Below are 27,747 nucleotides of genomic sequence, written 5' to 3'. Positions count from 1 at the left end.
CAAAGTATCATGGAAATACTTTTAATAATTATTGTCCTTTCAAAGCTGTGCAAAGTATAATTTAATTTATCGTAGCATAGACTACTATTCTAATTCAAAATTGTCAATGATTTACGTCAACTGTCCTCTGTCAAGTGTCATTTTTGAAGTATGAACAGTGAGCTGTTTTAGTTTTTACGGGTTTATTTACATTGCCCTATATATACATTATACTCTTTGATTTACATTTAATTGTGTTTAAAATGTTGTTCTGTTACGAATTCTTGCCGTGTATTAGTTTATGAAATGTTATAGCACTCCACTGGACATGTATAAAAAACCGGTGGTAGTATACAAATAATTTAATTCAAAGAATTGTATTTTGTTACTTCTGGTTGGCCAATTTATTTAATAATTCCGTTACATACCTACTTTGTTCTTTAAAGTTTAAATACAAACTTAAATATTCGGCAAATTATTGTCGGTATGACGACAGCTAAATGTAAGTAAATTTTTCTGATATTAATTCTTCATTGTATATACAAAATATTATATTACGAATTCGTATTATTTCTTTATTTGAGCAAACCTTGAGGTGTTTGTGTGCATGCAACTTTAAAGAAGACAAGGGCAATTTATTTAGTGTTTGCTTACGTAAATCTGATTCTATTCTTATAAGTATAAGTAATATATATAGCGCATAATATATTTAAGGTTAATATATATAATATAATCATGGACGAATATAATCTAGATATTTATTGGGTCCATGATATAATCTAATACTTGTAGTATTTGCATTCTTTTCTTCACTCTTATTGTCTTATGATGACAAATTGCTATCCAGAAAAAAAATATATTACCTTTTTAAGATTTTTATTGCTTGATATTGTCTAATTACAAATTATACATTAATTAAAATTAAGTTCTAACTGCTAAAGGGGCACTTATTGTTTCTATTTAGATTTCAATAATTTATATAAAGGTAATTCATTTAAGTGCAGTATTTCATGTTTGGTATACAGGTAACGTCCATTTATCTGAATCACATTTATCCAAAATAATTTTTAAAAAATATTTTATGATTATTATTAGATAATACTTACACTAAGAAACCTTGAAATTTAACTCTCAATTCGCCAAATGAAGTTTCACTTAAAAAAAAACATAAAATCTCAACATGCAAGAATGACAACAATTGAACACACACATCTATAACAAACTAAACTTGTATTATTGAACAATTTAATAATTTGAAACATTTTAGTTGTGAATGGAAGGCTAATTTGTTTGATGTTCTAGTGCTAATGTTTTGCTAAAATAAACATTTTTTAGCAGATGAATAACATTAGGCACAATATTGCAAATTCAAAACTTGAATTCAGCAATCTCAAATCATATGTTTTTTTTTATAATATGTAACATAAATTTTTAATTTTACAACACTCATGATAGGAAACTTGCTGAAACAAATTATCCCAAAAATTACAGTCAAGATTTCATTTTCGAAGTGAGGACATAATTATATATTAAAGGGATTAAAATAATAATTAAAAATAAAATAAATACATTTAGTATAATAAAAATAAATATTTTTTAAAGCAGATTATTAAAATATTCGTGATTTTTATCACATACAATTAACTTTTTTTTATTATTGATAAGATGTTAATATTCAGAGTAAAACATAATACTAAACAAAATAATATCCTTCTCGTATAACTTTCATCCACCTCAACCATTAATTTCGCAACCCATGAAGTGATAACAAAATGGAACAGTTGAGTTCCATTGAGAGGCATGGAAATTGTACAGAGTCGAGATCGGGGGCGAATATTGATCAAGGGCTGAGTTGCGCGTGTATGCGCGCACCCCTCACACCGACAGGGCGGTGCGCGCCAATGTGCGTGCCATCCGCCCGTGTGCGGACAGACCGTCGAAACGATCTCTCCATTATTACAAATGCTCTATTTATCGTCTAATATAGAATCAATTCCGTTCGACGCGTTCTAAATATAGTAAAAACGTAATCAGCATCTCCACTTCGTGTCCACATCTCACACCGGCCGCGATGGCACCGCAAAAATCAATAAACCTCCGCCGCTCGCGTATTGCAACCGAGCGACTCGAGCCAATGTGACTCGAATGCATACGCCGCGACCGTGCATAGTGAACGCCTAGTGTATTTGCATTTCAGTGATACCGAAAGGTCGAGATCCCGATGTTTAATCACAAGTTACCGACTGACTTTCCAATGCAAACCCTCCGTAAGAAAACCAGCCCTTGCAAATGTGAGTTTTTGCTGTGTAGCTCGAGAGGCTTTCATCACGGTACCTTTGATACGACGATTGCGGTGTTTAGATAGAGCTAAGTGTAACACATTAACGCATCCCCGGCTTTGTGATTTGTATATTTTGCGTATTTTTTATATTTGCATGGTTCGGCTGTGACATTCACCTTACTAATTATGTCAAGTCACCCGTGCTATGCTAGTCCCATATCATAATTAGTGAACCCTGGTTTTGAACAGAGGGTGGGCCCCGGAGGTGGAGTGGTGCGACGGGGAAGTAACTAACTTTAGTCAGTTTGTACGGAATAATGCAGGTGTGTCATTTCCAGCACCTCCTGCGGCAGTTCGGTGAGTATCGCGCTCATATTGCACCTCACGCTTGTTACACGTAATTCATCCTCCCCTTCACTACTTTATTCTCCCCTATTTCTAATTATAACTGAGCGCTTAATAGAGCAAAACGATTTCATCTGCTGTTTTTTTTCTTATTTTTCTATTCTCTCACGAACGCTGGCTCCTATGTATAAAACTTTGTATCGCAAACGTAACAAATACCGAAACACTGTTGCAATGTATAGCACACGCTTTCGTGAGATGTGTGAAAATATAATTAAATATATCTTTATCAGATGTCTAGCCTTGACAGTGAAGCTTTGTAAACATTTCTGCGATTTATTATGTTTTATTTTATGCATGATTTGTTTATGACTTCGAAGATGCGTACCTACCTAATGTAATGTCCTTCCGCGGTCAGTCACACTAGGCTTAACACAAAGAGATAAGAGTTAACATCAGTCAGGAATGGATACGTAAGAGACAATCATTTTTGTTTGATTAACATCGCAGCGAACAATTGATTGCTTATATAATGCGCTGAAAACTGAAGTTGCCTTGGAATTAATACGTGGACCAATTTTATGATTAATAATGCAATTTATGTATCAAATGGCGAATTTAAATATGATTTGTAAAGATTTATTAATGATATAACGATTAAAACTGTTAAATTTAAAATTACTATAAAGAAAATATGACTTTTAAATCTAATATAAATGTCATAAAATTTTTATTTCAAACTATTTAAAACAAAACATGATTTGATGGTTTAAATAACAATTGTTTTTCTTGTTAAAGAAATTGGATCCAATTGGTTATTACCAATAAAATTTAATTCAATTTATAATTTATGATTCCTAATGGCTTCACTATATTTACTATATGAATGTCAAAATTAATTGCAGGGTTAAAGGGAGAAAGTTAGTTTAAAACAAAATGAACATAAATCATAAGCTCTACATAGGTAGTACTTATTAATTATCTTCTAAGTTATCTTCACTAATAGGGTTTCCCTTCATGTTATCTTCTTATACATATTAATTTGTGAGGGTTATTATAATGTTATGAAGATATCTTGAAAATATGATTGACTTACCAAACTAACAAAAAATAGTAAGTAGAGCTGGTGAATTTCAAATTTCAAAATAGTCATCTATCAAAAAGAGAAAAGATTTACCAGGTAAATGAGAACGTCTATATTCCTTGTTTTTGTAAAAATAATTTACAAATAAAATTCATACGTAATCAATTTGTTAAATTTCTTAAAATTACGAACTATTCTTTTTATCTAATTTATCTTTATATCGGTAACAATGCTTAGGTAGGTATGTACTAGGATATGAGAAATATAAACAGCTTCGCGAGGCTCAGATTCTGAATTTAAAAAGAGGAAATTCAATTTAACCGCGAGTGATACACCGTAAACAGGGACCGAAATAGGACAACGCTCACTTTTATTTAGTTCTCGAACATTTACGGTATCATTTGCGGCCAGTGTTCTCGTGATAAAAAAAAATAAATGACTCTCAAAAAAGTTGACAAACAGTTTAATAAAGGTAAATAAACGTGAAATTTTAGACACTGAAGAGAATAAATCTAGGTTAATAGCTTTATGTGTATAAGTACTAACCTTGTTAATAAAAAAATTGATTATATTTTACATAGCTACCCTAGCATATATCTCAATAACTAAAACTTGACCAATTATTGTCCTACTTTACTATTATGCTCTCCCGTTTTGAATGGATTGTTTCTTAGTTCCATTAATAATGGTAGTTTTGTCTAGACAGCTTACAAATAAATAATTATATGTTTCCATGTTCAAATAACACCACAAAACGTTATTACGCTACTGGTGCCAAGTTTCGAGATACGGCACTGGTCTCAGTTATAAAATTCATTTTTTTATTGTAATCTTTTGGGTAGATAAATTGGTAGATAACATTTAATGCAAAAAGTCGACTGGTGTAGTTAAATTAAATCGTTTTAAATTTTATAACAAAAGAAATATTTCTACACTAGGTACCTATTTAATTTAATGCTCTAAGATTTAAATATTTAATGAATTAGATAATCTAGTTAGATTGTCAGCTGTTGACAGTGTTACATTTTCGTTACGTTTATTTTTCCTATAATTAATAGTACATCGTAATGTTTGTGTCTGAGAACATACTTATAATATAACCTATAGTTTTTTATGCTCCTCTCGCAGACAAGAACGAGCCGGGTCGATTTCTCGGGGAAGGGGTGTCTTTTCGCGCCAAATTAATAGGCGTTCTTGAAGTGCCGGAGGCGCGCGGTGACAGAATGTGTCAGGAGGCATTGGCAGATCTCAAGATGGCGATTCGCGCGGCGGGCGAGCACAAGCAGAGAATACAAGTGCACGTCGCGATTGATGGATTGAGATTACGGGACGACAAGACTGGCGTAAGTTGTCACCTGTAACATAATTAGGCTATGGGACAACCGCAGCACAGGTTTGGTAACAGGAACTGTATAGCATGGTCATTGGTCGTGGAGTCACAATCATCTGTCTGAATCAACATTATTTTCAGCTTCGCCATGGAATGTGCTATCTCTGATGGGTATAATTTCAACTTATAATAAAAACAATGTTACAAGAAATGTTCAATTACCCGGGAGAACCCTGCTAACTTCCCAACAGTAGAGTCAATAGTAGCGGTCGCGGTAGAGTTGTGCTCTCGAATGAGGCCCCGCAAAATATATTTTAAATATTTGGCATCCACCAAATTGCTGTTGTTCATTTCCTCGTTACCCTATTTCGTTGTAATAAAAAGGGCTAATATAAACAAACCATCCACTAACGACGGTGATTGAAAAGAAAATCGAGGCTAATGGTGAGTACATAGCTAATCTATCACAAACAATGTCGAATGCACTTACGGCCAGCAATACATCATCGACCTTTATCAATAATTGATTCACTAATAGCCATAACTAGCGCAAAGTCCATGTAATCTCGCCCTAACACTGTAACAACGAGCTGAATAAATCATAAGTTGGTAAATGAGGTTTAAATATAACATTGAGTTGCTTTATAAATATGTAAGCTCGTGCATACGCAAATACGTTGAACCGAAATATCCTTTGGCGCATTTACCTTCAAGATATGCTTATCAGATCTTTGAAATATTTTATGAGGGCAACATTGTTGTCGTTATGAATAATCTAGAATACTAAATGTTTTTTACATGATTAGTAGGTTATGTATATGTTTTTAGGAAAAAATAATTATACCTTACGTGGATAGCTACATTCGCCAGAACAAAAATATTGACGGCATAAATTCTTTGTAGTTGACTTTTGATCCATTGTGTGGACATGCAGAAAAATTTTCAACGTTTATTTGAATTCCGTGCGCTCGATATTTTGAAAAAAAAAATAAATGTAACACGCAAATTAGAAAAAGAATTTGAATACATAGTTACCTTAATTATTAAGAGCTATTAGAGCTTAATAGCTTTTCACTTAATGAAATATGTATAAGGATGATATTAAACGTCCAATAAAATAAAATACATTACAAAATGAAACTATTTATAAATTACCCAAACAACATAACATGAACAACTAAATTACCTAGTTATTTGCTCTGCGAAATTATCTAAGTTTAGATACGATCCTGACATAATAATAGAAGCTCCAGAAGCTGTGGACAGTGGAACCGTTTCGTTCACAAAGCATTCACGGATAAAGTTAAATCAATGTCAAATAAGTAATGGTATTCCTTCCAGGATTCCCTTTACCATCACCCCGTTCACAAGATCTCGTTCATCGCACAAGACATGACGGATTCGCGCGCCTTCGGCTACATATTCGGCTCTCCGGACACGGGGCATCGATTCTTCGGAATAAAGACTGATAAAGCTGCTAGTCAGGTAAATATATACTTACTTGCTTCCCGCCAGCGGATTCGCCCGCGTAGTCAAAGAAAAACCAGCATAGTTCCCGTTCACGTTGGATTTCCGGGATAAAATCTATGTGATAATCCAAGTTACCCTCTATATACATATGTGCTAAATTTCATTTACGGTTTTCCTAACTAATAAAACTACCTATGTACGGTATATCCATACATAGGTAGTTTAATTATATATACTATTATAATTAATATTCCACTACGCATTATAGCATATTTGCGTGTCATAATTAATTTCCTTATCACCTTTGATACTATACTATGAGTATTTGGAATAGATGCGATTCATTAACTCTTAGTACATAGTTTTAGATAATATGAGATCATGTTTAGATTCACTAATAGCAAATAGATAGTTTCAAGATTTTTAATTAAACACATTTTAAACAAAGACAATTTTAGTTAATTTTCACGTTTATATTACTTTCACCTATATGTTCGTATAAGTATATTAAGAAGAGCTGGAACGTCAACACATTTACACATTGCACATGTTAGGCCGGGAGATACTGACACAAAATTTCGGGTCATTTGTATCAGGATGGCGGTCTAGAGGGGTCTTACTTATCCGACGAGTGTGACTTACGCCCACGCGACTAATCCGCCGGTACCAGCGTTCTGACCATCATTTTTCTTTTTGTCATTGCGTAATAAGACCTCTGTAGAACCGCCATTCTGTTACAAATGAACCGAAATTTTGTGTCAGTATCTCCCGGCCTATGTATGTGTCATATTTTGCAATTGTTTATAAATACAGGGTGATGTAATTGGTGTAGTACGAATATCTAAAAATCTATGAAGAATTTTGTGATACAGTAAATGGAAGAATTATATACTATTTTACAGTATTTAATAAAATCATTTAATTTTTTGTTCATTTTCATTAGAAATGTCAATGTTTCTCACCAAGGTGGAAATTGGGATGATAAGGATCTTGTTAGAAAAATATAAATTTTGACTAAAATCGGCATTTTTTTTTCAAAAATCAAATAACTAATTAATAATCAAAGTTATCCACATTATTAAAAAAATAAGCCAAACTATACACAATTTTTACTTGATGCAATCCTCAAAGATCATGGACATAGTGTATTGCGCCTTCCACCGTACCATCCAGAACTCAACCCAATAAAGTTACTATGGGGCATAATTAAAGGGATAGCATCACAAAATGTGAACTTTAACTTGAAAACTGTGGAAGAATTATTTAGAAAGGAAGCAAATGCCATTAGTCTGGATATGTTTAGTGACGTTTGGAGAAAGACGCGAGAACATGAGGAAAAATATATTCAATTAGAACCAAAAGTATATAATTACACTGACTCATTTATAATAACATTAAGAAATTCCGACGGCGAAACATCGAGTTCTTCGAGCGATGAAAGTTTCAGTGAAGTAGAAGATTACGATTATGATTAAATAGATTCTTCTTCTTCTCTATAGATACTGCTTTCTGAATTGGTGGTAAATGTTAAAACTGTTAAACTGTTATGACGATTCAAAAGTGCTTCTAGAAGAAATCTAATAGTATAAATGTTTGAGTTTGAGTTTAAAACCAATAGTGTGAAAATTATACAATAAACATGTAACATATATTTGTTAGCGCGTATTGGTAGGTATTACGTACTTACTACAAAATATATAATGTGGAGGAAGGAAGGTGGAATTCCTCCATCGAAAAAGGGAGGATCCTCGACCAGTCAACTCGACTGGCCGGCCGTAAAGGCCCCGATGGATGATGTCGGAAAGTTGTATATATATCTCTGTAGCGAAAACATTTCGCTTGCGCGATTCAGAGCGAGGTGTCGCTACAATAATATTTCTTAGATATTTTTACTCGACCAAAGTCAGGACAAGACTGCTCCGCAACTGCAGAAGACGTCCGTTATTTAAATCATTATCAAAACAACCATCCGTGTGTTGGGACTTGGGAGTGAGCGCACGTGTTATTTGTATTGTTTTTATGACCTGAAATTTAATTATTATTTGATTATTGAATGATTATTAATACTTTTATCCAATTGATTATTTTTAGAATAAATAATTAAGTTCATCAATTGATTTACTTTTAAATTATAATTTTACAGGTAAATTATGAGAGCTTTCATAATTATATTTTCATATATTTATCTACAACGCACCCATTTTACAATTCAAGTCTAAAATGAAACTAGAGTCGCATTTATTTTTGAACATACTGTAAGTGAAATTGCATAAGTGTGAGTACTGTGAACATGCCAGCTTTCCTTAATTGACCGATATGTAACTGACTCATCTAGTCTCGTTTTTCACTTAGGTACTTTTAAACTGACAGATTTAATTAAACCTTTCTACACTTATCAAGGATCGGTGGCAATACATAATTTCATGAGTTTATCTTATAGAGGTGTTTTTTTACTATATTTATTTTCTAAATGTACATCATCGAGTAATGTAATTTAATTAGCGGACAAGGGAAACCTTTTACGATCGTATGGTGTACTAAATAACCCCTAAAATATAGTCGTCCCTTCGTTTGATTAGGGTTTTTATGTATACATATGTATTATCGTCGATCAGGGGAGTGGTTATAAGGTATCTGTTGCAATCAGAAATACGCGAAATATTGTATATAACGTCTAAAAAATATCTAGGGCCGTATTAGGACCTCTTATTTCCAGCCAGTTTGGCAAATTCATAATATGTACGCAATAACCAGCCAGGTTAATTATGGTAGAATATGAATTTGCCAGTCAGTTCAATTCACGGCGGAAACTGGCTGGAAATAAGAGACAACACATTTATTTTATGTATCTGTCGTGGCCATATCGTAGATTTGCTCATTTCATGATATGATCGATCATTTCATGAAATGGCCAACATGGTTTGATCAGATCGTTAAATCGTCAACGTTTCACGATATGTTCATCCACATTTGGCCAGATCGTATAAAATATGTAAAACATTAAAAAATTCTGAATATTTTTAGATCTTGTTTATTGTCATTTAAGTTAGTGCCACGGCAGTGGCCGGCGAATGCCAGAAGCGAATGGTTTTTGCAATAGAAAACATTTAGGTTAGGTTAGGTTAGACTTTAATAAAGAACGCCAGAAGCGAATCGCTTTTAAAAAAAGGAACAATTATAATAACATAGGATATATAAATATATTTATGTAAAGGATTTTAGACGCATTTTTTCCTCAATATAAGATATCCGCATTTTCCATAGTACTCGAACCTCTTCGTCGTAAATTATTTGCTATGACTTTCTTCATATTGTAATAAAACGAACTATGAAGTTTTAAACTGCGAATAATTAAATTTTCGCCAGCGGCCGCCATCTTATCATATAAGCACAGCGCTTGCAGCGCCTCTACCAATAATTAATGTTACTATTTTACGATATGATCAAATAATTTTGATAATTTCATGAAAAAACTGCGCGTTTAGTTGGCCATATCGAGAAACGATTTCTTATCATTGATCTGCCTAAACCACATCATGATGTGGCCAATAGACATTCGACCATTTCATGAAATGAGCAAATCTACGATATGGCCACGACATATCTATTATGATTGTTTATTACGGTAAGAAGATATCTCTGAGATTTCTTATTCTGAAAAGATTAAACCAGTAGTCATAAGGCTATAGTTTTCCCTAGGTCAACCATACATAGTCACAGACAGACAGTTGGAAGCGACTTTGTTTTATACTTGTGATTTTTGTTCTAGAAATAGTAACTAAGTATTTATATTTATAAATACTTTATTGCACTTAAATATAAAAAATACGAACACTTAACTATACACTAACTACTATGTATTGAGAGAACTGTCATTAATTTAATTAAAGTACATTTAAAGGTTCCAGTACATAATCTGTAACACATTTTAAAAGCACATAATGCAGATGGATGATCACATCGACTTGTTTACGAAAAGGAAGCATTCAATTGAGAATACTTTGCCAATTAAAACCGACCGTTTCGAATATCTAACTGATTATCTTATAAATAAATCTTGCTATAAACATATTCGTGTACAGTCCTGAGTAACCGTTTTAATTGTTTGAATTAATGAACATTTAACCAAGAATTTTTATTGCAAAATACTATATTCCGATTAAAATAGTATAGGTAAGGTAGCCTGGAAGAAATCGCTGAAAAGTTTAAACTTTACGTCCAATTTGTATTCTATTCTATGTATTTTATTGTTAAATGGAGTTGTACATTAAATAGTTTAATACCTAGATAATAAATAAATATAAAATAGGAGCATGAAATAGAAACCTAAATTCGTATGATATCTAAGACATAAACTCGATTGATTAAAAATACACATGTCAATAGTTGATGTTAATATCTGATGGATATAGGCGACGCATAAGGGGGCGTCCATAAAATACGTGAGTTGTAAAAAAATAAAAAAACATCACGTAATTTATGAAATAAATAACTGAAACTACACATTTCAATTATTTCTAGACCAAAATACTTATTTCCGTACGAACAAAAAACGATTCGTGTCACTTCACAAACTTCAAATAATTTACTAATAAGTGCTACTTCATAATTATTTGTTATAAGAAGTCGGTTCTAATTACTTTATTTGTAATCCACAATTCTCTACTTTCAGGTAGTTATAGCAATGAGGGACCTATTCCAAGTAGTTTTCGAATTGAAGAAGAAAGAGATAGAAATGGCGAAGCAACAGTTGGAAGGCAAGACTGTGGCCAGTAGCCTTGTGCGGCATCCGACCGCCAGCGCTGCTGAAACTAAATCTAATAAGGTATGATTCTAATACCTGATATTTTATAATATAAAACTCAAAGGTGACTGATATAGTGATCTATCAACGCACAGCCCAAACCACTGGACGTATCGAGCTGAAATTTGGCATACACCTGTATGCCAAATTTCACCTGTATGAAATTTGGCATACAGGTGTATGCCAAATGTCAGCTTTCAGTTATGACATCTACCTAGATGTCATAACGTAGGCGTCCCCTAAGAAAAGATTTCCCGAAATTCTTGCGGGAACGGGGATGCACGTACAAAGTCGTGGGCGGAAGCTAGTACCTGATATAATTTTTAGTTTTATAGCATTTTGAAGTGAAGCTTCTTTAGGCGCGTTGAGAGTAAAATTTCAAGGTCGCGTCATGGCAATAGCCAATACCGTCAAGTTAGAGAGGTGACGATTTCGGTATCTGAATCTTGCCAAAGAAGTTTCAATTCTGACACGTGTGCTTGGCAAACTCGCTCTTTTTTTGTTTTTAGTTTGATAGCATTTTTAAATGCTTCGAATACATAATATATAAACTGGAAATACCACGCTTATAACCCTAATGTAAAAGATACAGATTAGTTCATGAGATTGAAAAAAATATTGTTTATACTGATTTAGGATAGTTTCTAAACTTTATACAATATTACGTAATAAGAAATGCAAAATACAAATTGACTCCAGATAAAAAAATACAGTTTTTATCTATAACAGTTTATGCAGCAATACCTTTAATCGGAACACTGTAAGATATTTTGACAAAGAAGTATAAAATGTTTACGTTACTACCTACTTCTTGTTATAAGATTCATGTAAAAATCGATAAAATGTGGATAACTTAATACATAATAACGTCTTTCTCATATACAACTAAGAAATAAGAATCTTCACGCGTATTTCCCGTTAAAAATATCTATCTATTGTACTGCGGACAATGGTGTTTACGCATATCCAATAATAACAAACAAATATTTGTTTTATGTCAAACGAGTAAAGTATGTACGTTTGTATGGATGTTAAGTGTCAGTGTGTATGATGTACGATAGAAGTGTGTTGATGCGTTTTGTGAAGCGCTTCCCGAGTGTCAGTGCGAGCTATGTGCGTATGTGTGATGGCCAGACTGGGGATTTTAGTGTAAGTAGGAAAATAAAGATAGATTGATTAAAAGTACTATAACTGAATGATATTTTAAAAAGAGGGAAGCTCGAGGATTATGGAAGCTTTATATTTTGCATTCATAGCACATGCGTCTTTATAAACAAAATTGTCGAGCAGAAAAAAAAGTTAAAAAAAAGGATTGTGGATTTTATTTCAATAATTGGCATATTAAGGTGTTGTTAGCTTTCCACGGTGTATCATAAATTGTGCATTCGATAATATGGCTATGTAACACCGAAATAATTTTTCAAATCGGACCAGTAGGTAGTTCCGGAGATTAGCGCGTTCAAACAAACAAACAAACTCTTCAGCTTTATATTATTAGTATAGATAAATTAATATATTTCAGAGTGTAACAGCGGGTGAAAGTGTGACAGTGAAACAATCGGAGGGCGCGGAGGGAGGTGTAGCAGAACTAGTGGATTTGGAACAAGAGCTGTGTTCCTTGAGGAGAGGGCTCACACAAGTTGAGGGCCTCACTCCCTCCAATGATCCCTTCGGTGACTCCTTTACTGCTCCCCCGCAGGTGATTTTCTTTAAATTTATACTTTATAGGATTTTCTTTGATGAATTATATTTTGTAGTGAATTTGTGTATATATTTTGTTGAGCATTGTTGAGCAGTTGAGTTAATATTTAGGATTGAATTTCGGCCATTTTGGATTTCATTGAGTTTGAGTATTTGAAGTTTATTTAAAAAATATATTTTTTAAAAGTGTAATTTTTTAAAGCTACCTAAAAAATTTCATACAATTAAATAGTACATAACTGATTTTAAATTAAATTCGCTCTCACTGACTCTCACTGAAATATATATTATTTTCATAGCCAGGAATACAACCGCATTTTAATTTTTCCGTATTCATTTTTTTCATAATTATTTCAGAAGGGCCTCCTCCCCCCACCGCCCGGCGCGGGGCGGGGACGGAGCACCCCGGGGCGAAGCTCCGCAAGCCCCAGCAAGCCCCCGCTGCCTTTCGACTTGTCTTCTGTCGCAGCGGATTTCGAACCAAAACCAGCTTTGGTCGATAACCCCACTGAACAACCGGTGAGTTACAATATATTACTTTATGAATAGAAATAAATATAAATATGTATGTGTATGAAATTGCATTTTACAACTGACGTATAAGCTTAAACCATGGACCTATAAAAAAAGACGGACGGAATATCGCCTAAACATTGAGTGAAGCCTAGTAATGGCAGCGATACATCCATGTGTGTGTGCCAGATTGATTGCCAGGTGCAGTGCAAATTACCCCACACTTTAGTATTTTTATTTTTCAATTTGTTGTACATTTTATGTGTACTCTAACTATTAGAACCTATGCATAAATACAATTACTATTTAGCGACGCGAAGCCAAAGGAAAATGTATGAAAATTTGTTCAATCAATATTGGGGGGAGGAGAGGTAATGTCAGTTTGTAACCAAACAAATAGGAAACATGCTTCATGCGATTTTAGTATGCATGATAATGCATAATATGCATGTTTTTGTGAGACGAAAAAGCATAAAGAAATTTGTAAAGCAAGCATTTTGTATCAAATTATTTTATCGTAATTTTAAAATATTTTACATCAACTCCCCGACTTTTGGGATAATGAAATTTCGAAATAATAGCAACACAATGGCAACAGCTGTCCTGACGACAATGTTGGCTGTATTTTTTCTATACATTTTGCCGTAATAATTTTGTCATTAAAACAAAAAGAAATAACTTGCTTCCCTGCAGAATGTAATCCCCTGTATTTTCTTATTAAAAATTGTACTGTTGCGACACTATTTAACCACACAAGACGGCATTTTAAATATTTTTTTGTGAAACAGTGACGCGGTTAATCAGACGGTAGCTCACGACGAAATGGCGGCCGACTAGCTTACTATGTTGAGAGTATGTGCGTGTTCATTGTATTTACACGATGGCTAGCTTACTATGGTGGCTTCACTTTGTCGGCGTCTGTCTTTTTTTTATAGGTCCATGGATTAAACATTTATGAATTTTTATGTTTGGAATGTAACGCATTATCGTAACAGTTGTATTATTATGTGACATGTTTATATGTTTGTTGTCAAATTGCTGTTTTCGTTAAAATATTAAACAATAAATTAACTTCTTTGTTATTCAAATTTGTTTCAAATATGATAGGAGAGATTTTATTAAGCAAACTATAATTTGCTTTATGTGTTAATAATAATTGTCGTATGCAAACTTGCATGTACTCTGTGATGTTCGAAACCCTGTAAGGAAAAGGAATGTAGCGACTATATACTCGTATGTCTTTACACCTGCACACCTTAGCACCGTTTTTATCGTTTGCTCTTCAAGATACTACGCTTGTTTTTATTTATTTGGCTGCCCTCGCTATGCAACACATACAGGTTGACTCGAAAGTGTCAAACGTTCACACAGAATATGGTGTGAAACAACGGTTTCGATTAAGTACTATCACGCCGTATACGTCCACGTCTATCGGAACGTGTTTCGTTTCACACGGAGCAACCTGTATAGGTACTCGCATGATTCGATACGCTTAAAGTCTCCGAATGCGCCACGTGGCGTGGTACTAATACAAGCGCAATAGAACCGTGATGGGTGTTGCAGGTGATCTCGCAGGCCGCCGCCGACCCGACCGCGTACGACGTATTCACCGAACTAGACCCGCTCGGCACCGGCCGGAGTAAACCTTACGTTGACAAAAAACTCTTCTTTCAGGAGCTCAAAAATCCACCAAAGAAAGTACTGAAAGACCTCGTCCCGCCGACGCAGTCGCTCCTAACCGACATAATGCCGGTGGCGGGCGGGCGGGACGCGTGCGCACGGGAAGCGTACGGACGGGAAGCGTACGGGCGGGAAGCGTACGTGCGGGACGCGTACGGGCGGGACGCGTACGGGCCGGCCACGAGCCTCACCTCGCTGTCGCGCCACTCGGGCGGCACGGTGGCCGTGGCCCGGACCGACCGGACCGATCCGACCGCCGGGTACGCGGGGGGGTTTTTCGCGTCCGATCCGTTCGCCGAGACCGATCCGTTCGATAACGCGGACCCGTTCTCGGACACGTTCAAGGACGATCCGTTCACGAGTATGCAGGAGTTCCCCAAGACGAGTTTTTTGCGAGCGGACGATTTCAAGAGTAAACCGAGCAGAGATACGCAGGATAAGTTGGAGGTCGGGCCGGAGAGCGGCAAGAGTGTGTTCAACGGGCCGCTGCAGGTCAGCTTGCCGCCGGAGCCCGTGCCCAAGTCGCCCAGGCTGCAGAGACAGGTAGGGAAACATTCAAATAACGAATTTGTCTTGGCACTCCATTCTCATTGACCAGTGTACACATTCGTACTCAGTTATTATTATACATATAAAACATTTTGTTAGACGTATAAATATTTTTTTTGTAAATATTTATTTATTCCATATACATTATATTATTAAATAAATATGTTTATATAAAATATAATAAATGTTGTTTAAAAGCACTAAAGTGTTCAGAAAAAAAAATAAAGCTTCTAGTGTCCTTCAACCGACTAACAAAACGCAAAAATGATACTTGATGGGACGTGGATTACGCTCTGTACTATTTTTATTTTACATTTATAAGATAACTTTTTATTTACAAATCAAAGTAGATTTATTATTTCTATTGTGTTATGTACAATAAATCGTCGCAAATAAATAATGTTTTCTAAAAATCTACCCCACCGCACGATCTGTTCGCAGATGACGGACACGTCCAGTATCCGGCAACGCCCGCAGCCGAGCTCCAAGCTACTGGACAACGCGTCCCCCCCTCCCCCCCTGCCCCCCAAGAAGGTCACGGACATGGGCCTGCCCCCCCCACGGCCGCCCCACGAACCGGACGACGATGGGGATACGGGACCACCTCTGCCGAAGCCGGTTAGGAAGAAAGAGCCAGTTGTGAGTAATATGCGTTTGTTTCAAGAATTTAATTTGTAAAAATGTTTGCACGCAATTTAAAATTGCAGTAAATTTGAGACTAATTGACTTTAAATTACCATATACGAGCAAATAAACATATTTGATTTGATTTGAATCTTTTGGTACGTGGCGAAATACAGAACTAATACCGCCTTCTTATAAAATCTCTTCCAAGTGTCAAAAAATCATTGTAGCATAGCTATACCAGTATACATGTAATATTTACACTGACAATGTTTGTAAAATGACGAATTTTTGTCCCAAAATACCTAAGTAATAATAAATTTTTTGCCTACCTACAACAAGTGATTACTTGAAATTTATTCCTTAAAGTAATAATCAACTTCTCGAATTACTGAATATTACATTAAATTACTTTATAATTGATATTTTAAAATCACATAATATTTTGCGTATAACATTGATATATAAACGAAAAATAATAACAATTAAATAGTTGGTTAGTTTAGCGCCATCTAGTAATGTTCATCACATACCTCTTCTTCTGTGCCACGTGATTGCTGTGTTTTTAAATACTATGTGCAATAGATGGCGTAGTTATTAAAATTTATGTGACATGGATTTTTTTCAGTTTATTTTAAGATTGCACAACAATTTGAGGTGAGAAGAATTAGATATCTTATTCACAAGTTTATTGTATTATTCATATTCATATTCCTATGTTAAAGGAATTTGCTAATTCAATTTTGAGGAATAAATTGATCAAAGTACTACTATTGTTAGATATTATGTTAGTATCAGACACGGACCCCTGCTTATATGTACTTAATTATTTGACATTGATTTAACTTGTACCCATGAAGGCCCTTGAATATAACGGTTCCACAGCTTCTGGATATGTTTATCTGTCAGTTAAAATAAAAATAATGTATGACCAAATATGAACGTCAAAAAGTGTCAAATATGCTATCAGGGACATTATCAGCAAGAAGTGAATTCTATTAGTGAAAAATTATTTCGTTTGAATTTTTTTTTTCATTTATTTCCAGGCCGACCGCAGTATGAAGCCTCGAATGTCGTCCATAACAACAAGCAGCGAGGACGAATACTTAGCGCCTGCACCACCGCCCCTACCAGCTGCTAAGCGATTCGATATCACGCTTAGCCAACTACTGACGCTCACTATGGACGAGCTGGCTGCCAGGTGAGCGTTGGCCCTAATGTGGGGAAAATACTTACGCAGGTTGAGCAGTTAGGTGAGCGGTGACCCTAATGTGGGGAGAAATACTGCTTCAATTGCGTAGTGAACAGACTTGACTTAATGTCCTATGGCCCCTAAAGTCGTTGTTGTGGCGAAAGTGAACTGTGACCTTTTTAAAAGGTATAGGATTGTTCCTTTACAAGTTTACAGCTACTATTTAAGTGCAATTAAAAAGCTAATGATATCTAAAATTTTTGAGGTTGTGTATGTGTATGGGTTGTGTGTGTATGTGTTTTTGTTTAAATTGATGAAATTTCCTTACACTTCTAAGTCTTTTGAATAATGTTAAAAACTAAAAAAGCTTTCCTAATTCTAAAATCAACATTCTTGTTTTTAGGTTACGAGTCCCGGCTGCTACTTTATCGTCCATGACGCTGCCTCAACTTACCGAGTACCTGAGATCGTATTTAGCTGCTGATGTCGAACGATCGGTAATGTGTATCTTATTATCTGAATAATTAGGTCGATATTTACAGTTTTGTGAATTTAAAAGAAAATTTCAATTAAGTAATGTAAAAGAAATGTTCTAGCTAATATCACAAATCTAAAAGATTTTATGTAATATTTTCAGCATATACACGTTGAACCACCTCTTCAAAAAGAAAAAGAAAAACCGCCCGCGATCCTTCCAACTACGACTATACCAGAAAAACCGAGCCCACTTCCATCACTCACAACTGAATTTAAAACGCAATTCGAAGATAATTTTGCACCGAGTGACACAGCCGAAACATTTGTTGCTAACTTCGATGATTTTGACAAGAAAGCGAACCCCAGCTACGACAGATATGCGGCGTTCAGAGAAATACAAGAACAAGAATTAAAAGCAAAGTCCATTTTGGACCCGATAGATACCGGCCCGAAGGAAGACGATCAAGAATTGACTCATATACAAGAATTATTGAAGACTGAAGAGAAGAAGGAAGACAGAGAAATGGACAAGAGCCCCTTAAAGTCTTTGGACGAGTTGACGCTGGATTCGTTCAATATGTTCCGGAATTCAGTTAGTCCGAAACCGGTGGAAGCCAAAATAGAAGATATAAAGACGGTTATGAAGAATTTGCAGCTAGAAAAAATTAGGCGAAGCGTGTCACCACGTGACAACGGAACGGATAAACAAGACGAGACGGACAAATACGCGGCATTACGTGAAATTAAAATTACCGAGCCTCAGGATGAATTCGAATCCTTACCACCGGAAGTACCAAAAGAGAGAAAGAAGTCAGACGAGAAATCTGACGGTTTTGACAATTCGGATTTCTTCGATTGCATAGATAATAGTTCCTTGTCGTTCACACACGTGGAGGATGCGTTTAGAAAGAGCCCTGCGGTGAAAGAGAGAGAGGAAGATAAGAAAATTGAGGTGAAGAAAGAGACGCCTATAGAAGTGATGCCGGTTAGTTTGCAGCCGCCGGAAAGGTTATCTGCCGGGTCTATAAGTGATGTGGCTAGCGGTTCGTCACCGGATACTAAAGGTAAATTGATTATTATTAATAAGTCATTGTAGTTATTCAATTTTACTTTGAAAAAGAGCTTAAGTTAAGATAATCTTTGTACTCATTAATTTTCAATACTATATTGTATTGAATCCGTATACTTTTCGGCGGACTAAAAGTTTGATGCTTGCACAAAAACTACTCTCACGAATATACCAATAAACAGACAAGACTAGTTAGTAGTAGTATGAATGCACTTTATAGTTACTCATAAAATATTTCATATTGAAAGGACAATCCTAACCTTCACATGTTCGAATGAGTTTATTCTTAACAAAATGGCAAATATTAACGCGCATTTAATACATAAACAAGTTTCGCACAGTTTTATGGGTACATGAGACAAACGGTCTATCTAGTTATTGTAAAAATAATTGACAGCTGTTTGTAATGATTTGTCGATTATTGCAGGCGTATTTATTAGCTATGTATTGCAATTCATCTTACAATCTATTGCCTGTTGCCGGTTCGCGCGCGCAAGTTGTAGGAACAATGTGAGTAGTGTAGTGTGCGTAATGATATTTGTCGCGGGCGTGCTACATCATTATTTCTATCGATCCATTGCAAGGTATTTAATAATACATTGATCGTTCACGGTACACGTTCATATAAGTAGAGAATAAATCGAGTATTGTGTAGTATATGCAGTACAATCCATACCCGCCGTAGTTTATTTGCAATCCTTTGCTCGACCACCATACAATATACACGCGTGTACAAGTGGTACAGAACTATATCAATAGCTATCCATTACAATCCATACATAGCTATACTGTGCGTTAGGAATTTCTATCAAATACGCGAAATTATTCCTTCATTTGCAATCCATTGCTCGTCCACCATACACGCTCATACAAGTGGCGAGTAGTGTACTGCGCAGAGCGCGTTGCGGGCGTCATTACCGTGTATTGGAATTACTACCCGTAATAGTTAGGAACTTTTCAAAATCTCGGTGTAGTTTATTTACAATACATTGCTCATCCCCCGTACACGCGTGTACATTGGGTACGAACATAGCGAGTAGTGTAGCGTGCGGTGTGCGCAGAGCGGTGCGCGGGCGCGGTTGGCGCGGCGGGCGGGCTGCGGCGGCTCGCGTGGACCGAGGGCTGGTCCAGCGACTCGCGTGACTCCGAGCCGCGTGAGCGGCGCCGCCGGGCGCACACAGCACACACCGGTATGTGCACACACACAGACACACACACACACAGACGAACACGTACATACACACTCGCGTATAGAGACACGCACACCCATTCGCTCGTATACATACATGCACACGCAAAAACACGCGTTCGCAAACGCACAAGTACGCACAAGCATATGTATATGTGCATACACACGTATATACCCGTACACACACACCCGACTACACATACGCATAAACATGCGCGCACGTACACACACACGTATAAACACGCGGGCGCAAACGCACACATATATGTAGACACAAACGCATACACACAGGCAAATACACACGCATAAATATGCAATTAGGCCGTTCCACACAGAGCGAACAGCCCCGCCAAGAACTTCCACGCAAAGCAGCTCAGTCACAGTGGTTGTGGCTTGGCTGAGGAAAGTGCGTGTACCGCTATAACCTGATAAAATGCATACACACATACACGGAGATATAAATTGATTTTCCATTTGAAAGACTTTACATTGCTTTTATATTTTCTGGTTGTATGACATAACAGCATTGTGTATTCGTGATTTATTTTTAAAATCATGTGTGTGTAATTCCTCGTTGTAATTCAACGACTTGTATCGTCTTTCTTTCTCATTTTTACAGCTCCAGAAAAGAAAATACTTTTAATAGTTAATCCAACAAATAACTTACTACTAATTTTGTGATTTTAGTGCAAACATCATCATCGTCTCGAGACGCGTCGCCGTGGGAGGAGGAACGGACTGTACCAAGGCATACAATACGACGTGATAGGGAGTCTCGGTGGGTTGCTCATTTTTTTATAGTTCAGTTTTTGAAGTTATACTTCTTTTGGCGCGATGGAGAAAAATCATGAGAGTGAAATTTTACCATGCGCGCGCATACCGACACCTAAATTTAACAGCATGAAGTTAGTTCTGGGTGGTATGAAAATTGATAACTATGTTCAAGTTGTATATTCTAGTATTTTTTCCATACGCCAAAGAAAGTATAACTTCTAACGCGTGTACATAAGTACACACACTTTTTTTTTTAATTTTACACTTAATTACCGGTCGCGTCTGTGAAAAAAATTGCACAGTTTGACTGTGTACATGGTTATAGTCATTTTTGCGGAATAATAGGTGCACATAATTATAATAACGACAAATGGCATTTACTTTAATAAGAATGTCGCAAACATTTTCAATATACAGATCAACAATAAAATTAATCGTTTTGGTCATAACTAATTGGTGTATTTGGACAGAAAATAGAATATATTAGCTGTGCCCCGTGGTTTTACCCGCACTGCTTCGATCCTGTTGGTCTTAACGTGATGATATATAGCCTATAGCCCTCCTCGATAAATGGTCTATCTAACACCGGAAGAATTTTTCAAATCCACCAGTAGTTCCTGATATTAGCGCGTTCAAACAAACTCTTCAGCTTTATAATATAAGTATAGATTAGTATAGACTATAGATATGTGTATTATATCCAATATTTATCTACAGTCACAACTCATCGGGCTCGCGAGAATGCCTCGACTCTGGCAGCGGCAGAGAGAAGGAGAAAGGGAGGGAGAAACGCGACAGAGAGATCAGTAGAGATCGGCGCGACTCGGGCGGTGGGCGGGACCGGCGTGACGTCAGCAGGGAGAGAAGAGAGCGGAGAAGCCGGGAGAGGGACGAGTGGGAGCGGGACAGGACGTACAGGGAGAGGGAGTACAGGGACTCGAGGGGGAGGGAGAGAACGAAGGATTACAGGGAGATGGATAGGCACAGGAAGGCGCGGATCTCGTATGATGATGAAGAGTAAGTAAAAAATATCCATACTGATACATATTATAAATGCGAAAGTAACTCTGTCTGTCTCTGTCTGTTACTCAATCACGCCTTAACCACTGAACCTATTTGCATGAAATTTGGTATAGAGATATTTTGATACCCGAGAAAGGACATAGGCTACTTTCTACCCCGGGAAATAGGATAAGTTTTATCCCGGAAATCCCACTGGAACGGGAACTATGCGGGTTTTTCCTTGACTGCGCGGGCGAAGCTGCGGATGTAGCTAGTAGTAAATAAAAACTAAAAAACTGGCTTATAACTCATGAAATTGTTGTATTGTCACCGATCATTAATAAATGTACAAAGCTTGAATTAAATATCTCCGTTTAAAGTAGGTCTATATACTCGAAAAGTTTTAAATCAATTAAAAAGGTTTTCATAAATTTGAATTAAAGTAGTGACACGACGCTTTAAAATTATAAGATTATTAAATTTATATGTATTAAAAATAACGGAACATTCAGTTTCCTTCAGTTATTACATACTGACGAATTTCAATGGTCTTCTCACGGACATATTTAATGTAAACTTTGTACACTATCAAGGATCGGTGAAGATACATTAATGTTATGAATTTATCTTATTATTTTAATAATAAGATTGCTTTTGCTTTAGCAAATTTTGTTTTATTTTTAACTTTATTTACATATCACAGTTACAGTGACGGGTGCGGTTCGGGCAGGTCCTCGCCGCGGGAACGTTGGACCGAACAGCGATGGAGGAGGGACGGTACGTGTTTTACTTTTTTTTCTATGAAAATGCATTAAAATATATAAAAAACGACGTGTTGCACTCGGGGACTGCCGCGGTAAAGCTATTGCATGCAATGCCTTCAAGCCACACCTCCGCCCGTCGGAGTGGGGAGCGTGAGGTATTTTTCGTTACGGAATTTCTGGATTCGGTCCCCGCGCTCAAGGCCCGCGATAGAAGCTATGCAATAGCTTAATAACCTATATCATATTTGGTTATCTAACCTTTGATTTTGTTGAGAATAAACATACAAATAAATTTCACTAATTTCCTGTAACTGTGTCCGTCTAAGATCTAATCTTTCATAAAGTTTAAATTGGTCAGTTTAAAACATTTTTTAATATGTATATTACAGAAAGGAATTACGGGTCGCTCGGTTGGCGGGAGACTAGACGGCGGAATGAGTTGAGGCAAACTGAAGATCCCGCGGATCGGAGGTAAATCTCTTAATTTACAGATAATTTGAACAAAATAGTTTCAAATACATAACATTTTATTCATTTTTATAAACGTATATCTGAAAGAAACTTTCATTATGGTCTCTTATCCATTTTGAAGTTGCATTAAATAAGAAAATTAGAAAATTGTTTAACAAAATATATTGACATAATATATTTTTATACATTAGAAAGTTCACATATTTTTTAGTGTTTGTGCGTCTCGTGACTTAGCGGCATCAATGTTTGATTTACACTACACCTTATTGTGCCGAGCATTGCCATGCGTGCGTGTATACTTATATAACATTATTGTATACTTTTTGTATGAAGTCTTTAATGCTATAAATAAATGCTGCGAATAAATAAATCAATGCTTGACCAATGAGACAGTGCGGCGTGCACGGACGGGGCAAGGCGTTGGAATGTCGATGTATATTGTTTTATTTGTTTCCCGGCTCCGTCACCGGCATGGCCCCGGCACGGTGTATCATGAATAATGCTTAACTCACACAGTTCTCTCAATACCTATCTCGTATTCCAGATATGGTTCAACACTAGGCTGGCCGGGCCGTCGTTCCGCAAGCCGGCGCGAGTCAGACCGCGACTTGCGGGACTCGGGGCGGGACTCACGGGAGCCGCGGGACTCGGGGCGGGACTCGCGCGAGCACCGGGACTCGGGGCGGGACTCGGGGCGGGACTCGCGGGACCCGCGGGACTCGGGCCGCGACTCCGGCCGCGACTCGAGGGACCCGCACTCGGGGAGGGACTCGGGACGTGATACCCGGGACCCGAGAGACCCCAGGCGTCGAAGGAGGGAAGACACGAGGGTACGGCCGAGGGACTACAGGTTCTCCAACGACTTCTCGCCGCGGGAAAAGGAACATTCGCCGTTTGATGATTTTCAAGAATCGCCCGCGGCTGTAGTTAAGAAGCGCGCGCCGTACTCCAGCTTGGAAGGCACGAGGTCAGTAAATATATCGATATAGTAATATGTAGTGTTAGCACTTAGCGCACTATGTTTTTTTAAACAAAAGTTTATATCTAAGTATATAGTGATTGATAACTTAAACTTTCTACTAATAAAAATAACTACGTTAAAAAAACCGACTTCAAAAACGAAAAAGTAAAAATTAAAAAAGATTTGATGTTATTAATTACTTTTTTTTTTTTTTTTTTTTTTTTTTTTTGTACAATAGGGGAGCGCTTGGCCACACTACATATTATTTAGATGTGCTATATTTTATTAAATAGGTTTGGTGTCGGTGCCAAGCCTATGTAAATCTTACCGGCTTACACGGGCTTAATACTAACTGTTTAGTGCTTGTCACCGACTTCAAACCTTTTTAATAAATGGCACATCTAACTACTGGGCCTACCCGAATGTAATTTTTATGGGACCAATTCGAAACCATTCCGCATCAAACAAAAAAAGAAACACGTAAATCGGTTCAGAAACCTCGGCGTAATCTGTATACATACAATAAAAAGTATACCGGCCGAATTGATACCCTTCTCCTTTTTTTGATGTCTTTTTTTAAATGCATAATTTCAAATTTGTTAAAAACTTACTGTCCGTCAACGTGTTAAAGATAGACTGTTTAAATTGTGGTAAGACAAGTATAATTTAGCGTACCTCTATTTAAATGACTAAAAAGATGATGTCTAACTTCTTTTAATTCTCACAACAGATTCGCATTCGAAGAGGACACAACCGCGTCCCCAATATCAGCGAGTTCAGCGCGCGCACGTGACGGCGACTCGCCCGCGACTCGCTTCCGATTCGACTCCGACTCGATGTCGCCGCGATCCATGTTCGAGGACGACTTCACAGCGCCACCCACACATGCAACACATGCAACACATCCAACACATCCAACACATCCAACACATCCAACACATCCAACACATCCAACACATACAACACATACAACGCATCCAACGCATCCAACACACCCGCCCCGTCCGCGAACCGCATCCATAGCGGAAGAAGAAGAAGGCGACATTCCCCCGCTACGAGCGAAGCCTCCAACACACAGAGATATAAAAAAATCAGACTCCGTTAATATATTCACGCGCGAATCAGACCCGTTTGAAGGCGACTCGTTCTTTGCGTGCACGGGCACGGACAGAGTTGCCAAACGCGAGAACTGGCCCGGGGACTTTGTCGCCTTTGAGGATATATGAAAATAGCGTTGCCAAGTGCTTTGCTCTTTGCGGTCTTTTGTTGTTGCAAGTGACTGGTTTGGTTTGTGTTATGGGTTGAAGGTATGAGCGCAGGCTGTGACTCGAAAGGAAATTAATCTCGAATATCGCGTGTAATAAATCGTTGAGTGTACAGTTCTCTTTTTTAAAGGAAATGCAATTATAAATAGACGTAAGCTTAATGTGACTCAATGTTAAATGCAAAACGCGTGTCACTTGAATCAATATGTTTGTAACGCGAATTTGTGTATTTGTTACTGTGGTATTTTATTATTTCAATTGTTTTTACTACTTTAAAAAATTATCTCATTCACTTTTAATTACATAATATCAATTATCGCTATATATTTTCGGAATGGTATATTCCTGTCCATCAAAATATTTTATTAGAAGTAATGTGCGCGTGCTGGTCATTCAGATTATTATGTTATGTACAGACTTTATTACCATTTGGTAGCTTGAATGAATAACCTGTATTGCGTGAAATCAACTATTAAATCTTAAATAGATTATTTTATTGTGTTTCACTTTACGCTAATATTTATTGAAAGTATACTTTATAATAGATTTAAAACGTGATTTTTTTTATCATATATATGTTATGTGACAGGACATAATTTAACCCAGTGATTGAAATATTTTTCTAATTAAATCAAAATATCGCCTTCGCTAATAATGTGATAGCTGACTTGAAAATATTAAATTAATCGCGTTTTAAATTAAGTACTTCTTAAAATTGACACATGGTAACACGCACTATTAGTATTTTTATGTAGTCGAGTGGTTAGTCATATTTTTTTTTATATATAATATTTTAATCACAAAATGCAATATTTTCCCAAGTGTGGCAAACGATAATTCATCTTATAAATTCACGAAGTTGAATGTTATGTTTGTAATATTATGTTAGAGGTCTATTCGTAGTTTTGGATTGTTGAACGTACCCAGCAGTGTTACGCTTTAAAAAAATAAATTTAGCTAAATTGCTGTCATAAATTTTCTTGCCAGATTCACGTTTAATGTTAGGGCACAAATATGTTACGATTAAATGTTTTCAATTCGAGTCAATTTGTAAATATTTTGCTATTAAATTATAATGATGACGCTTTGTAAATAGATTATTTATTGTTTGGTAAAAATGTTATGTAATAAGTTTATAGTTAATCAAGGAAACGAGAGTTAAAATTTGACGCAAACATGGCAACAGCCGACTTCAATCATTTTCTTTTTTAACTGATTTTATTTTTAAAGGCTCTGAACCGATTAGTAAAATGTACATGGGTTTATGTGGGACCACCCCTATGGGGTATTTTACAAAAATAATATGATTACATCAATCAGAAATACTGTTTGGAAGTCGGAAGCTTACAAGTTTCAGTAAAAAATGCTTTGCCAAATTATATTTGTATAGCAATCATTCAAAAAGTTACCATCATAAAAAATGTATGTACAAATTGGTTGCATAGCATATTTGAACATTCTGTTTAATCTAAGTCATAATCATTCACAAATATGTAATTAAAATGAATCTTATCGAATTTAATGCTTATTTGCTATTTATTAATACGTAACTACCTTAATTTAAGTTTTTATTAAGTATGGTTTTGATTTTGTGATAACTTAATTACAATTTACAATACTCAATGTGAAGTCAAGTGTAATAATTTTGTAATTTAATTTCTGTGATATTTTAATATTTAGTGGATGTTTCGTTTTGAATTAGTAAACTAGTTAATGTAATAATATTTACTTGACATGCATTTTATTCAGGTTTAAGATTGTATTTTTTTTTTTCAATAACTACGCAGTATAAAGTCACTATGTATTAATAATGTATAAAGTTTCTCAAAAAAGCTATAAAAATATAAACATCTATTTATTGTAACCAGTTATTCCATTGAGAACTTATTCTAAAGGCTTGTCCTTCAAGCCTCACTATCGTACTTGGTACATTAGTAATAATGTTAATCAAAAGAGAGACGATTCCTGAAAATTCGACTAAGCAAATCATCGTTTTTGATGAGTCCATTTATCCGTAACATTAACCTTGTCATGTTTATAATGAACTAAAATTAAGAGGATGGTTCCTCTGTTTTGTATTAAAATATTTTGTACATAACGTAGTTAGAGGAAATGAATAATGTGCAATTATTGTCACCTCTATACCGCGGTACCAAAGGTATTTATGTTCCGTACCTTACTGTTGTGTATAAACTTGAAGTTAATAAAATTGTAACACAGAAA

At 36.0% G+C, this 27,747-nt stretch overlaps 1 protein-coding gene and 1 long non-coding RNA gene across 13 annotated transcripts; one reads left to right on the top strand and one right to left on the bottom strand.

The window, feature by feature from the left end:
- Positions 1–228: 228 nt before the first annotated feature.
- Positions 229–27,747, top strand: LOC123698863 (protein disabled). 12 transcript variants are annotated; one of them, XM_045645661.1, is made up of 19 exons: positions 229–481; positions 2,510–2,617; positions 4,797–5,032; positions 6,361–6,504; positions 11,162–11,314; positions 12,816–12,992; positions 13,352–13,513; positions 15,071–15,730; positions 16,178–16,375; positions 17,407–17,561; positions 17,956–18,049; positions 18,190–19,093; positions 20,160–20,288; positions 20,975–21,065; positions 21,779–22,078; positions 22,767–22,840; positions 23,217–23,298; positions 23,843–24,265; positions 24,990–27,747. In XM_045645661.1, the coding sequence occupies exons 2-19, from the start codon at positions 2,578–2,580 to the stop codon at positions 25,483–25,485; spliced, it is 4,518 nt and encodes a 1,505-aa protein (XP_045501617.1). In that variant the 5' UTR covers positions 229–481; positions 2,510–2,577; the 3' UTR covers positions 25,486–27,747. The 12 variants fall into 12 exon arrangements, with proteins under 12 accessions (XP_045501617.1, XP_045501616.1, XP_045501614.1 ...); XM_045645660.1 differs by lacking the exon at positions 2,510–2,617 and adding an exon at positions 2,177–2,270 and having other exon boundaries at positions 4,818–5,032; XM_045645658.1 differs by lacking the exon at positions 2,510–2,617 and adding an exon at positions 2,177–2,270.
- On the bottom strand, positions 4,871–5,581 carry LOC123698865. The gene is made up of 2 exons (XR_006752472.1): positions 5,242–5,581; positions 4,871–5,044 (listed from the first exon to the last, which is right to left on the bottom strand). It is a non-coding gene; the product is annotated as an uncharacterized LOC123698865 (long non-coding RNA).

The sequence above is a fragment of the Colias croceus genome, chromosome 17 (assembly GCF_905220415.1).
Source record: "Colias croceus chromosome 17, ilColCroc2.1".
Taxonomy (NCBI): Eukaryota; Metazoa; Arthropoda; class Insecta; order Lepidoptera; family Pieridae; genus Colias; species Colias croceus.
Note: the sequence above shows the minus strand (reverse complement) of the source record. Positions and strands in the feature narration are given on the sequence as shown.

Excerpts from the sequence above, each read along its gene's own strand:
- LOC123698863 (XM_045645658.1), top strand. The coding sequence starts at position 2,201 with ATGTTTAATCACAAGTTACCGACTGACTTTCCAATGCAAACCCTCCGT. Across the intron at positions 16,376-17,406 it reads TTAGGAAGAAAGAGCCAGTT|GCCGACCGCAGTATGAAGCC; the intron begins GTGAGTAATATG and ends ATTTATTTCCAG. Across the intron at positions 20,289-20,974 it reads GGCGCACACAGCACACACCG|TGCAAACATCATCATCGTCT; the intron begins GTATGTGCACAC and ends TTGTGATTTTAG.